The sequence below is a fragment of the Hypanus sabinus genome, chromosome 6, assembly GCF_030144855.1.
Source record: "Hypanus sabinus isolate sHypSab1 chromosome 6, sHypSab1.hap1, whole genome shotgun sequence".
NCBI lineage: Eukaryota > Metazoa > Chordata > Chondrichthyes > Myliobatiformes > Dasyatidae > Hypanus > Hypanus sabinus.
Window position 1 is genome coordinate 56,273,954 of NC_082711.1, and position 14,372 is coordinate 56,288,325.

The 14,372-nt window shown below is 39.1% G+C and overlaps 1 protein-coding gene across 1 annotated transcript in view; it reads left to right on the plus strand.

Moving 5' to 3' along the window:
• Positions 1-14,372, plus strand: part of cubn (cubilin (intrinsic factor-cobalamin receptor)) — a 359,402-nt gene that overhangs the window by 50,816 nt on the left and 294,214 nt on the right. The window contains exons 15-16 of the mRNA XM_059971453.1: positions 10,203-10,359; positions 11,218-11,396. Of these exons, the coding sequence (XP_059827436.1) occupies positions 10,203-10,359; positions 11,218-11,396 (336 nt within the window). The remainder of the gene's footprint in view (positions 1-10,202; positions 10,360-11,217; positions 11,397-14,372) is intronic.

The following is a 14,372-nucleotide window of genomic DNA, read 5'->3' on the forward strand; positions in this document are numbered from 1 at the left end:
CATTCCAAAGAGGATTTGGTGTTGTAAGTGAAATGCTTTTCCTATCCCTCTGGGGACCTTTGCTGTGATGGAGCTCAAAGGAGAGTGCAATTTTGGGAATCTGTTGACAGGCAAGTGGACAAGGTGTCTATCTGCCAGCATTGGTTGAAACTGATCAAAGATTCAGTATTAGTGTATTGGCCAGCAAGAGCAAACTGATGTTGTTGCATAGTTTTGGAGGTTATCAGAGTTAGAAATGATGACAGGACATGTTTTTGAAGCATCAGGAAAGCATGGATCTTTGCATTGGCTGAGCATGTGTGTAATCTCTGGTTTGAGTTTTTAAAACACTCCTTTCCTTACATAGGTCACAGGTTGTGCGGGAGCATTGGAGGATGTGGTGATGTGGTGAATCTGCTTTTACTGAGAGATAGCTCTTAACATATTGAAAGTCGTTGGAGTTTACCAGCGTGTTGCTATTAACCTTGATTTGGGAGCAGTTATTTTGAAGTAAGGGCAGGTTGGTGGAGACCTTCTGTCTTCAAGATGTTCACCATTATACCCATCCTCTACGTCAGTGAAGGAATTACTAGGCTCTTGATGGTTGGTCTCCAAGAATACACATTCATAAGTGCCATAAGTATTCTGTGAATCAGTGACTGAGACTTGGATAATCTTGGCCCTAGAGTGGAGGCAACAGTTTTTTATCAGTCTACACATTATTTTATGTGAGGGCCTGCTGAAGGTAAAGTACATGATTCTAGCAAGGAATATTGAGAAGAACATTGGGGAAATGAAACAGCCCTGCCTATCCTTAATCTGTACTAAGACTTTGGTGGATTTCTTCATTAAAATAATGGTGTGTATGTCATTGTACAGCAAACATGTAATGGTAATTAATATTCCATATAACCATATAACAATTACAGCTCAGAAATAGGCCATCTCGGCCCTTCTACTCTGTGCCGAACGCTTACCTCTCACCTCGTCCCACCGACCTGCACTCAGCCCATAACCCTCCATTCCTTTCCTGTCCATATACCTATCCAATTTTTTTTAAAGTGACAATATCGAACCTGTCTCTACCACTTCTACTGGAAGCTCGTTCCAGACAGCTACAACTCTCTGAGTAAAAAAGTCCCCCCTCATGTTACCCCTAATCTTTTGCCCCTTAACTCTCAACTCATGTCCTCTTGTTTGAATCTCTCATACTCTCAATGGAAAAAGTGAGAAGTTTGAGAAGTTTTTCAGAAAATTCTCATGACTTGACTTATGCTCATATCAGCATTATGCTTCATTAAAAGTTGATATAATTTTTCAGAAAAGTGCATTGATAAGATTGTTTACAAAATTATTTGCAATTTTAATTTGTTTCAATCACAGTTATGTATTGACGATAACAGCTTTTTTGTTTTACTCCAACATATTCCAGACTCAAGTATTAAAGTGCAATGCATTTGCTATTTGAGCCTTTAATGCACTTATGGTCAATGATGGTTTAATATTGTGGATTAAATTAATTAAATATGGATTATATTAGCTCACCAGGGAGACTTTAAAAATTTTTTTAGATCTTTTTTGTTTAGGCCTTAATGTAAGTAGTCTTTCATTTAGATCCAAAATGGTGGGATTCTATCTCCGATATCATGTCAGTCTGACTGCAGTTGTAATGTGCATAATTTCAAAAATTGACTAAGTCTAACCAATCAATCATTACTTCCACATTAGTAATATTTCTAGAAAATAAAAGTAGTTAACTCTTTCAAGACAAAACAGGGAGAAAAATCTAATTTTCTTTTATAGCATAAAAGAAACTGGCTTTCTTATTAATTTCATGTTGTTTTTATTCTATTGATTTCTATTTGTCATTTTTCAGAAGATGCTTCTTTGTTTCACAATACAAAATTTATAATGATGCTTAATGATCAGCATTTGTTGCATTTTTGTGTTTTATGCACCTATATATTCAAGGATCCAATTGGCAACAAAGGAACATTTATTATATTAATATAATGACATCACCTTGACAAGATTAGATGAACACTTTTTTAGATTACAAGCTGGACTTAACCTGTTGTCAGATAAAATATAAAAACAATCCTGAAATCCTGAACTACATAAACCTTTATTTGATCATGTGGTGAGGGAGACCTGATCTCAAGGCAGAAATGGCAGCATTAGCACATTAGCCTTTTCTTAGAGGCCAACAATAAAACACTGAAATGAGAACCAGACAATATGGGAAAGGCAGGGAGAGGTCATGGTGAGGAATATTTCACAGTGCACAACTGCAACATGGGTGGTTGCTTCTTTTTCATCGTGGAATGTCCTGTTGCATCTTTTCCCAGAAGTACAAATTTCCTGTATTCAGAAACATGACACTTCAAGGATTGCAAATGTTGTAAAACAGAGGAATTAGAGCAGTTTGAAAGTATGCAAGTTGATTGCTACTCCCCCAAGGCATATTGACATGTGCATCCAACTTACTGTAACCTTAGAGTTTGATGTGATCTCAGGGATTTTAATAATATGTGTAATGACAAAGTTTATTGTCCTAACGATATCAAGACTGTTAATATGATTATAAAATCACAGAACCATAATATATTTACAGTTCTGTAAGTCAAAAACAGACTCTCAGTCTAATCCAGAGCTTTGTATTTCAGTAGATAATAACTTCTAAGTGTTTATTTTTAAGTCTGAGAGGGCTTCTATCTCTGCTACACGTTCTGTTAGTGAGATCTAGACCCCAATCACCCTCTCTGTGGGAAGAAAAATGTTTCATAATTTCTCTTCTACCAAGTGTATTTGAAAGCTGTTTGTTGGTTTTCATCCCGATATTTAGAGAAAGAGTTCCATCGTTCTTACACAACTTATAATTTATAGAACCAACTTAAATCCTCCTTCAGCATCCTTTGTTTCAAGGAAAATAATTTGATTTATTCAAGTGTATCTCATAGCTAAGATTCTGTTAGTCTCAGTAATACTTTTATGAATTTCCTCCACACCTTCTCCAAAGCAGGTAATTCTTTCCTGTATTGTAGTGACCAGAACTGTATGCAGTACTCAAGCTGTGTTCTTATTAGTTTTGTACAAAGTTCTGATAAAACATCTGATGAAGTATTGGGAGCTGCCACTCCCAAAGCCATTTTGTAAGACTCCTTAGAGGTTTAGCTTCTAGATCTGCAACCCAAACAAATCATATAACATTATTTTGCAGATATAAGAATCCTTCCATTAATCATTACCTCAGCCATTTATGTGAATATTATTTCCATGGTCACTGCATAATATTTTGATGCTCTTGCGTCATTGGTTCTATTTGAAGATTGTCCTTCTGACATCAAGGCTGCTGGACACTTCAGTTAACGGAGTAAAATGGAAGGACAATAAACAACACCTGCTCACACTTGAACTCGTTCTTGTTCTCTTTACTGATTTACTTGATGACAGTTCCTTAAACTCATATAGAAATCTTTTATTAGTAGGTAGTTTGAGTTTGACATTGAAGGTGCCAGGTTAGAGAAAATGACAGCAGAGCATCAGCTGTAAATGGGGATGCCCTCAGATGATTATTGGACTGGCAATCCTCTCCCACAAAGTTAACACCTAAAAGTGGAAGATAGAAAAGCGAAATTAAGTGTATTGATTAATGGCAATTTTATCTTTTAACAAATAGTAGGCGAGGAAAAGGGTATTGAGAACCTTCAGAAAGCAGATTAATCTGTGAATCCTTATTTTTGCTTCCTCTTATCTGCCCTACATAGGGTTGTACAAGCATTAAACTCTGGTATTCCTATGGATTAATAGGAAAATTCAAGGCTATTTGGCCAGTATCATAGAACACTACAGCACGGAAACAAGCCCTTTAGTCCATCTAGATTGAGCCTAACTATTATTCTGTCTAGCACCCATTGACCTGCACCCAGACCATAGCCATCTATATCCCTGCCATCCCTGTGTCACACACACACACACACACACACACACACACACACACACACACTTCATAACTTTCTACACCTCTGTCAAATCTCCCCTCATTTTTCTCCTGATGGTGGGATTTCCTGCATCTACTATGACAGATGTTTCATAAATGAAACATAAAGCCATAAGAAATTAGATCAGAAGCTGCATTGTTATTCAAAAATATCAGGACTAATACACTCCCTTATCCACATTTCCACTTGATTTTCATAATTAGTTTTATCTTTATCATCCAAAAAAATAAGCAAATTAAAGTTTGTTAGTTTGTTTATATATGTCCACTTGCCTCTGGATTAGAAAACCCTTTTAGTAAAGGTACTTCTTACCTAGATAGTCTTTCCTCATATCATGATAGTATTCTTCAATTTCTCTTCTGCATCCTCTCTACTGCTATCTCATCCTTCCTGCAGTGTGATGACCAGAATTGGTCATTCATTACATTTATTACATTAGGATTACATTCATTACATTTCTAGCATGACCTGCCAGTTCTGTATTCTATGCCACAGCAATTAAGGTAAATATTCAGTATGCCTTCTCATTTATCCCTGCAGGTCAGACTTGGATTTGTAGACACACATTGCAAAATTTCTGTGTTCCATTACATTTCTTGCAATACTACCATCCATTGTCTCACACTTGATTTGCCTTTTATCACAATATTTCAACCCATTGGGTCTATGTCAGCTGCCTGTGGAGCAATGCTATTAGACTGTTCCCCCTTTCTATATTTCCTCACGCACATAGTTGGTGCCCTCTCAAGCATGTCCATCAAATTCTCTATGATTCTCTTTGCCAATTGTCTACTCTAGGGAGTAATTTAGGAAACTCAATTAACCTACTAGCACATTTTTGGGATGTGGGATATGATTAGTCAACCAGCATGGATGAAAAACCATAATCACACAGAACATGTGCAAGCTCTACAGAGACCACACCCAATGTCAAAGTCAAACCATTAACCTGTTGCTGTGCTGCAGCTGCTTTAACCATTGCTTTACCTCGTTGCCCCTAAAGTTCAAAGTACCTTTATTATCAAAGTATGTCTACTATTTACAACCTTGAAAGTCATCTCCTTACAGACAGCCACAAAACAACAAAGCCCAATAGAATTCATTAAAAGACCGTCAAACACCCAATGTGCAAAAAAAAAACACATTGTGCAAACAGTAAAAGAACAGTAAAAGTAAGCAAATAACATTCAGAACTGAAGTTCACAGCCATGGTGGTAGACGTCACTGCAACCTATTCAGAAGCCCGTTAGTTGCATTGTCTGCAACCTCTGTTCAGCGCAGAGATGAATAAACCTCACACTTGATTTGCCACTTATCACAATATCACGAGCTCTTCCCGCCCCCTCTGTCCCAAACACCCTGATCTTTTCAATCTGTTCCAGTACTTAATTCATCCAAACCTTGGGTCATTCCTTGCTGCTTTGATATATTCTCAGGCTCAGATCCTACCACCTTAATTCAGCCCAGCACTTAATTCAGCCCACCATTCTCAGACTTTTCTTTGCTCTCGGGCCATGCACCTTGGCTCTGCATCACTTCTGTTCCCCTCACCTCATCTCTGCTGCATTGCATTGCCTCCAAGTCTATTCTAGCAATGCCTTAACATTAGCTCACTCCCCTCTCTTGTGCTCGGGCCAAGCTGCCTTGATTCACACGCTAAGCCACAACTGTGCTACATCTTTGAGACATCAATTCACACCACGAAAGTGCCAGGTCGTACAGGTAGTTCAAAAGGGAAGTACAGGTTATTGATTACAGTGATAGAATCCAAGAATAAGTGTGATTAATAAAATGATTCTTTTGTCTTATTTGCTACCTGTAAGCTGTCACTGTGCTTCACCAACACCATCTTAAACTGGATGGTTTAAACATTTTAAATTATATTTCTCACAAAGCTTTATGTTTAAAAAAAATAAGTTCTCTTAACAATATTTATGTTTTTTCCAATTGCAACAGCTGGCTTATCATGATTTGAAAATTGAACACCTTAGTATAGGCCTGAGTGGGAGAGAGCTCAGCCGAGCACTTACGCTCCATCTGCCAGAAAAAGCAGGATCTCCTAGTGGCCACCCATTTTAATTTCACTTTCCATACTCACTCTGATATGTCCATCCATGGTTTCCTCCACTGTTGTGATGAGGCCACATTTAGGTTGGAGAAACAGTACATTATATTCAATTTGGGTAGCCTCCAACCTGATTGCATGAGCATCAATTTCTCAAACTTGCAGTAATGCCCCCCCCCCCACCCAGCTTCACCATCTCCCATCCCGTTTTCCATCTCTCACCTTATCTCCTTGCCCACCCATCACCTCCCTCTGGTGCTCCTCCCTCCTTTTCTTTCTTCTGTGGCCTTCTGTCTCTTTCAAGTCAACTTCCCAGCTCTTTACTTGATTCTTCCCCCTCCAGATTTTCACCAGTTTTTTTTTTCTCTCCCCTCCTCCCACTTTTTAAATCTACTCCTCAGCTTTTTTCTCCATTCCTGCTGAAGGGTTTCGGCCTGACACATCGACTGTACTTGTTTCCTAGATGTTGCCTGGCTTGCTGAATTCCTCCAGCATTTTGTGTGTAGTAGGAGGGGTGATTGATAAGTCAGTGGCCTAAGATAGAAGGAGTCAATTTTAGAAAACCTAGCACATTTGTTTTTCAACAAAGGCCCCTCCTACATTTACACACTTAGTCCAGAAGTGGTGGAGCATACAGATCCCTTCTTTGTAGAATTCAGAGTCTTGGACTCCAGAAGTGATCCACAGCAGGGGTGATTGATAAATTTGTGGCCTAAGGCAGAAGGAGATAAGTTATACAGCTCTCATTACATGCACATGCAGTTCAACTCTTTGAGTGAAAATGCAGAAAGTTTGAAGTTAATTACCCATCTTCTTCTGCTTTAGACCACGAACATATCAATCACCCCTAGTACATGCTATTACTAGATTTTGCAAAACTGAAGTCTTTGGTATCCAATTCATGTGTGACACTCTTGTTCATAAAATGAAGCACATCCATTCACCAGAAGTCTCAAGTAGCTTAGCATATTCTTTCTTCTTTAGGGTGGCATAGTATCCTAGCAGTTAGTGTAATGCAATCTCACTGCCTCTGAGTGGGGTTAAATTCCCTCCCCATCTATAGGCAGTGAATGCTCTCCTTATGAATGTGAGTTTCCTCAGGGTGCTCCAGTTCCCTCCCACATTCTACAGAGAAGTATAACATAGAAACATAGAAAACACACAGCACAATACAGGTCCTTCGGCCCACAAAACTGTGCCAAACATGTCCCTACCTTAGAACTACCTAGGCTTTACCCATAGCCCTCTATTTTTCTAAGCTCCATATAGCCATCCAGGAGTCTCTTAAAAGACCCTATCATTTCCTCCTCCACCACCGCTGCCAGCAGCCCATTCCACACACTCACCATTCTCTGTGTAAAAAAACTTACCCTTAACATCTCTGTAACTACTTCCAAGCACCTTAAAACTATGCCCTCTCATATTATCCATTTCAGCCCTGGCAAAAGGCCTCTGACTATCCACACGATCAATGCTTCTCATTATTTTGTACACTTCCATCAAGTCACCTCTCATCCTCCATCGCTCCAAGGAGTAAAGACCGAGTTCACTCAACCTATTCCTGTAAGGCATGCTCCCCAAACCAGTCAACATCCTTGTAAATCTCCTCTGTACCCTTTTTATGGATTCCACATCCTTCCTATAGTGAGGTGACCAGAACTGAGCACAGTACTCCAAGTGGGGTCTGACCAGGGTCCTATATACCTGCAACATTACCTCTCAGCTGTTAAGCTCAATCCCAACATTGCTGAAGGTCAATGAACTGTTTGCCTTCTTAACCACAGAGTCAGCCTGCATAGCAGCTTTGAGTGTCCCATGGATTCAGACCCCAAAATCCTTTTGATCCTCCACACTGCCAAGAGTCTTACCATTACTACTATACTCTGTCATCATATTTGACCTACCAGAATGAACTACCTCACACTTACATGGGTTGAATTCCATCTGTCACTTCTCAGTCCAGTTTTGTATCCTATCAATGTCCCATTGTAATCTCTGACAGCCCTCCACACTATCCACAGCACCCCCAAAATTTGTGACATCAGCAAATTTACTAACCCATCCCTCCACTTCCTCCTCATCATGGTCATTTATAAAAATCGCGAGGAGTAGGGGTCCCAGAATAGATCCCTGAGACACACCACTGGTCACCAGCCTCCATGCAGAATATGACCCATCTACATCCACAAAGCAGCAATGTTCCCTTGGATCCCATGCCTCCTTACTTTCTCAATAACTCTTGCATGGGGTTCCTTATCAAATGGCTTGCTAAAATCCATACACGCTACATCTATGGCTCTACCTTCATCAATGTGCTTAGTCATATCCTCAAAAAATTCAATCAGGCTCATAAGGCATGACCTGCCTTTCACAAAGCTGGAAATTAATAAAAACACAAAATGCTGGCAGAACTCAGCAGGCCAGACAGCATCTATGGGAGGAGGTAGTGACGACGTTTCGGGCCGAAACCCTTCAACAGGAGGGAGCCATGCCATCACAAAGCTATGCTGACTATTCCTAATCATATCATGCCTCTCTAAATGTTCATAAATCCTGCCTCTCAGGATCTTTTCCATCAACTTACCAACCACTGAGGTAAGACTCACTGGCCTATAATTTCCTGGGCTATCCCTACTCCCTTTCTTAAATAAGGGAACAACATCCGCAACCCTCCAATCCTCTGGAACCTCTCCCATCCTAATTGATGATGCAAAGTTCATTGTCAGAGACTCCGCAGTCTCTTCCCTCGCTTCCCACAGTAGCCTGGGGTACATCCCATCTGGTCTCAGTGACTTATCCAATGATGCTTTCCAAAAGCAGAGTTACAGAGTTGAGGAAGAACTTCTTCTCCCAGAGAGTTGTGGAGGTGTGGAATGCACTGCCTCGGAAGATGGTGGAGGCCAATTCTCTGGATGCTTTCAAGAAGGAGCTAGATAGATATCTGATGGATAGGGAAATCAAGGGATATGGGGACAAGGCAGGGACTGGGTATTGATAGTGAATGATCAGCCATGATCTCAGAATGGCGGTGCAGACTCGAGGGGCTGAATGGTCTACTTCTGCACCTATTGTCTATTGTCTATAAAAGCTCCAGCACATCCTCTTCCTTAATATCTACATTCTGAAGCTTTTCAGTCCACTGCAATTCATCCCTACAATCGCCAAGATCCTTTTCTGTAGCAAAGTATTCATTATGTACCTCTGCTATTTCATCCAGTTCCATACACACTTATCCATTGTCACACTTGAGTAGTCCTATTCTCTCATGTCTTATTCTCTTGCTGTTCACATACTTGTAGATTTTGGGATTTTCCTTAATCCTGTCGACCAAGGCCTTTTCATGGTCCCTTCTGGCTCTCCTAATTCCATTCTTAAGCTCCTTCCTGCTACCCTTATAACCTTCTAGATTCATTTTATTACCTAGATTTTTTGAACCTTTCATAAGCTCTTCTTTTCTTCTTGACGAGATTTACAAAAGCCTTTGTGCACCATGGATCTTGTACCCTACCATCCTTTCCATGTCTCATTGGAACGTACCTACTCAGAACGCCACGCAAATATCCCCTGAAAATTTGCCACATTTCTTCGGTACGTTTCCCTGAGAACAATTTATGCTTCCAAGTTCCCACCTGATAGCCTCATAGTTCCCCTTACTCCAATTAAACATATCCCGAATGTGCTTGTTCCTATCCCTCTCCAATGCTGTGGTAAAGGATATAGAATTGTGATCACTATCTCCAAAATGCTCTCCCACTGAGAGACCTGACACCTGACCAGGTTCATTTCCCAATAACCAGATCAAATACAGCCTCTCCTCTTGTAGGCTTATCTACATATTGTACAGGTTGGTAGGTTTGTTTGTCAAATGTGCATAATTGGACTTGTTGGGCCAAATAAATAAATACAAATAAATAAAATTTTGTGCTGTCTTCACAAAATCAGATTCAATTCACCTCAAAGAATTATGTTCATTTGTATGCTCAACCATGGCATTGTGCTGTCCTTTTCCAATCATCCATAGAGTTTCCAATGGATACTATGCCATTTTTGCACACAAGCTGAAATCTGCTTGGTCTGCTATATCAGTAAAGTGTTATATTCTTGAGAAAACAGAATGATTTTCTTGCTCCTTTTCCTAAATTTTATTTGGATTTTAGGTTCATGATGGTGAAGCAGAGACAGATCATCTAATTGGAAAATTCTGTGGTACTGAAGCCCCAGCCCCGATTACCACAAGCGGCAATAAATTGTGGCTTAAATTTAAAACAAGTGTTTCTGTCACAAGAAGAGGTTTTGTGGCTGTATATAAAGTTGGTAAGGATTTTCCTTTTGGATGTTGAGGAATTATTTGCTGTTTCACATTTTTTTTCTCCCAGAGTTCATCAGAAATCGAGTTCCTGAAGCTCTGTAATGTTCGCATCTGCATCCAGATTCCCATTATATTACTACTTCTAATTGTGATCTAATTCTCCCTTAAATGCCTGTCATTTTCCCTCAATAGACAGCCTTTTATGGTGATATTGAAATGCATGATTTGTTCTTTTTTGCACATTGTGTGTTTTACTATATTCTTTTTAATGGTTTCTATTGGGTTTCCTTTTTTTTGAGGCTACAGTACCTTGACAAATCTCAAGGTTGTATGTAGTACACATATTTTGATAATAAATGTACTCTGAAATTTGTAAATACCTTAATTCAAGTTAAGTGATTTTACTTCATTTACTTAGAGAAGACTAAAGAGTACAGCATGCAGAGAAGGGCAGAATCTTCAGAAGTAACTTCAAGCTTTCTGTATGCAGAGCAAACCCTATGTTGCTATTATATATTCATAGTAACTGCCAATTCCACACTCTCACGTTAACACAAAACCCAAGACAACAGACAGCATTCATTCAATGAGTACCGTGATTCATCACTAAATGTATTCATTCAAGGTATTTGTTTGATATTCACAAAATGCAAAAATGGGATTTCTCTGATAACAACATTGTGATTAAAAACATTGTGATACAGGTATATTATGAATGAACTATTAAAATCAGTGGACAGTGCACAACCTACAGAAACATCAGAGAAAAGGAATCTGGAAACTCATATTTAGTTGCAATGTTTATTTAAATAATCCTCTGCTTTTTTCATAAATTTCATTTTCTTCCTGTTGCTTCATTACAGCATGTGGTGGCACTCTTTATAATAAGGGAGTGATTCAGTCACCTTATTATCCTGAACTGTACCCACATGACAGAAGCTGTAAATGGGTTATCACCCAACCTGAAGGACAAGTAGTTTCCCTCAAGTTCATTTCCTTTGATGTTGAGGAAGCTGTAAACTGTAGCCATGACTACTTAGAGGTAAGAAAGTTACAATTCTTTTGTTCAATCATGGGTGAAGCAAAAGCTAATCTGAAATTTATTATTAATGTACGATTAATAACTGAAATAATTATCCTTCCAACACTCCTCTTAGTGCAGGAGTAGGTAATTTTTATTTTGCAATTTATGTTTATTGAACTTGATATGAATTAACATTTGGAAGTGAAATATAGGTTAATGAATCAGTTACTATAATTTCTTCATATAAGATTTTATGTGAGTTTTTCTTACGCCTTCCTTCTTTGCACAAAAACAACTGTATATCTGTAGTTGCCGGAAATATGAATTAAAAACAGAAGATGCTGGAAGTACTTAGCAGGTCATACAAATCAGGAGCAGAACTAAACTATTCAGCCCTTTAAGGCTCTGTTCCATTACTTAATGAAATCTAGGCTAATTTGAATGTAATGACACATTCCTGTCTGTCCATAACATTTCATCTCCTGGCTTACTGAGTACTTCTACCATGGCACTAAAAATATATAATCACTGTGTGGAACAAGCTGCTAACAGAAGTGGTGGATGCGGGTTTGACTTCAGCTTTTAAGAGAAGCTTGAATGAGTAGATGAATGAGAGGGCTATGGAGGGCAATGATCCAGGTACAGGACAATGGGACTAGGCAGGATTAATAGTTTGGCATGGGCTAAACGGACCAAAAATCCTATTTCTATTCTGAAGTCCCCAATGACCCTACAGCCCTACTTGTACCCCCCTTTGCGAAAATGAATTCCAATTACACACGTGTCTCTGAGAGGAAAAAAAGGCTTAATCTCTGTTTAACTCTTTTTAAACATTGACTTCTCTTTTTAGATTCTCTCACAAGGGAGAATCCATGATCATCACATAAAAAAAACTCATGTTTTAATAAAGTCACCACTAACTCTGATAAGCTCCAGTAGAGATGACCATAGTATGTCAAAACTTTATAAGACAACTGACCCAATTCATATAGTAATATTCTTTTTATGCATTAGCATCTTTTATTAAACAAGGAATCCAACATTGTTCATATTCTTTAAAAGGTCCCTTGATCCAACTAGCTCATGCTGGCTACTTTGTTCACCCAGCTATTTCCTACATCTGGCCCATATCCCTCCAAACCCATGAACCTATCCATGTACTTCTTAAATGATACTATTACATCTGCTTTGAGCACTTCCTCTGCCAGCTCATTTCATATACTCTCCATCCTCTACATGAAAACATTGCTGTCAGGTACATTTTAAATCTTTCCCCTCTCAACATCAACTTGTGCCCCATAATTTTAGACTCACCTACCTTGGACTGTTACTGTCCAACTTACAAGGGGTAATTGATAAGTTTGTGGCCTAAGGTAGAAGGAGTCAATTTTAGAAAACCTAGCACATTTATTTTTCCTACATTTACACACTTAGTCCAGCAGTCGTGGAACATATGGATCCCTTCTTTGTAGAAGCCGGTGTCTTGGACCTCCAGAAGTGGTCCACAGCACAGGGTGATTGATAAGTTCGTGGCCTAAGGTAGAAGGAGATGAGTTATTAACTTCAAATTTTCTGCATTTCCACTCAAAGAGCTGAACTGCACATACATGTAAGGAGAACTTTATAACTCATCTCCTTCTACCTTAAGCCACAAACTTATCAGTCACCCCTGCTGTGGACCACCTAGAGGTCCAAGATGCTCTCGTAACATTCACGTGCAGTTCAACTCTGAGTGATAATGCAGAAAGTTTGAAGTTAATAACTCATCTCCTTCTACCTTAGGCCACAAACTTATCAATCACCTCTGCTGTGGACCACTTCTACAAAGAAGGGATGCTCGATGACCACTGGACTAAGTGTGTACACGTAGGAGGGGACTATGTTGAAAAAGAAAAGTGCTAGGTTTTCTAAAATTGACTCATTCTATCTTAGGCCACGAACTTATCAATCACCCCTCATATCTATGCCTCACAACATTTTAAACACTTCTGTAAGATTTCTCCTAATTCTCCTGCATTCCAAGGAATAAAGTAATGGCTTAATTAACCTCTCTCCATAACTCAGGACCTCTAGTCCAGACACATCTTTATCAATCCTTTCTGTAGTCTTTCCAGTTTAGCCATGTCTTTTCTAACAGGGTGATCAGAACTGTAGACACTACTTCATATGCTGTCTCACCAATGACATACTACTGCAACATGGAGTCCTAACTCCTATACTCAATGCCTCGACTGATGAAAGCCAGTATGTTAAACAACTTTTCACCACTCTGTTGACCTGTGAAACTATCTTCAATAAACAATGCACTTAAGCACTTAGGTCCCTCTGCTTCATTACACTTCCTACAATTCATAATACAACGCTATGCTGGTTTGGCTTTCCAGAATGCATCACATCATGCATATCTGTTTTGAAAACTGTTTGTCATTCTTTAGCCATTTCCCAAAATTGATCAAGATTCCCCTGTAATCTAGTTTCTCTTAATTTCATGTCATTCATACATTTAGTGATCATGCCCTGTATACACACATCCAAATAATTTATATGAATAACAAATACAAAATCCCAACACTGATCCGTGCAGTCAACACTAATTACCATCCTACATTTCAAGAAATAACCTTTAAATCCCCATCCACTGCTTCCTATCTTCACAGCCAATTCTGAATCCACCTAACTATTGTAGCTCTCCTTTTTCTCATGAGACCTAGCCTTCCAAACAAGCTTGCTATACTGTATACAGTACTGTGCAAAAGCTTTGCTAAATTAGGGCAGTGACATTCACTGTCTTAGTGTCTTGAACTCCTTTGGCTACCTCTTCTAAAAGCTCCAACAGATTAATCAAACATGACTTTGCATGCACAAGGCCATGCTAATTCCTCCTCATCAGATTCGAGTTCTCCCTCTTCTGCAAGTTACACCCCCAAGAAATTCCAGTAGAATGGTCAACCAGGACATCCTTTTTATAAGGTCATGTTGACTTTGTCTGAACCT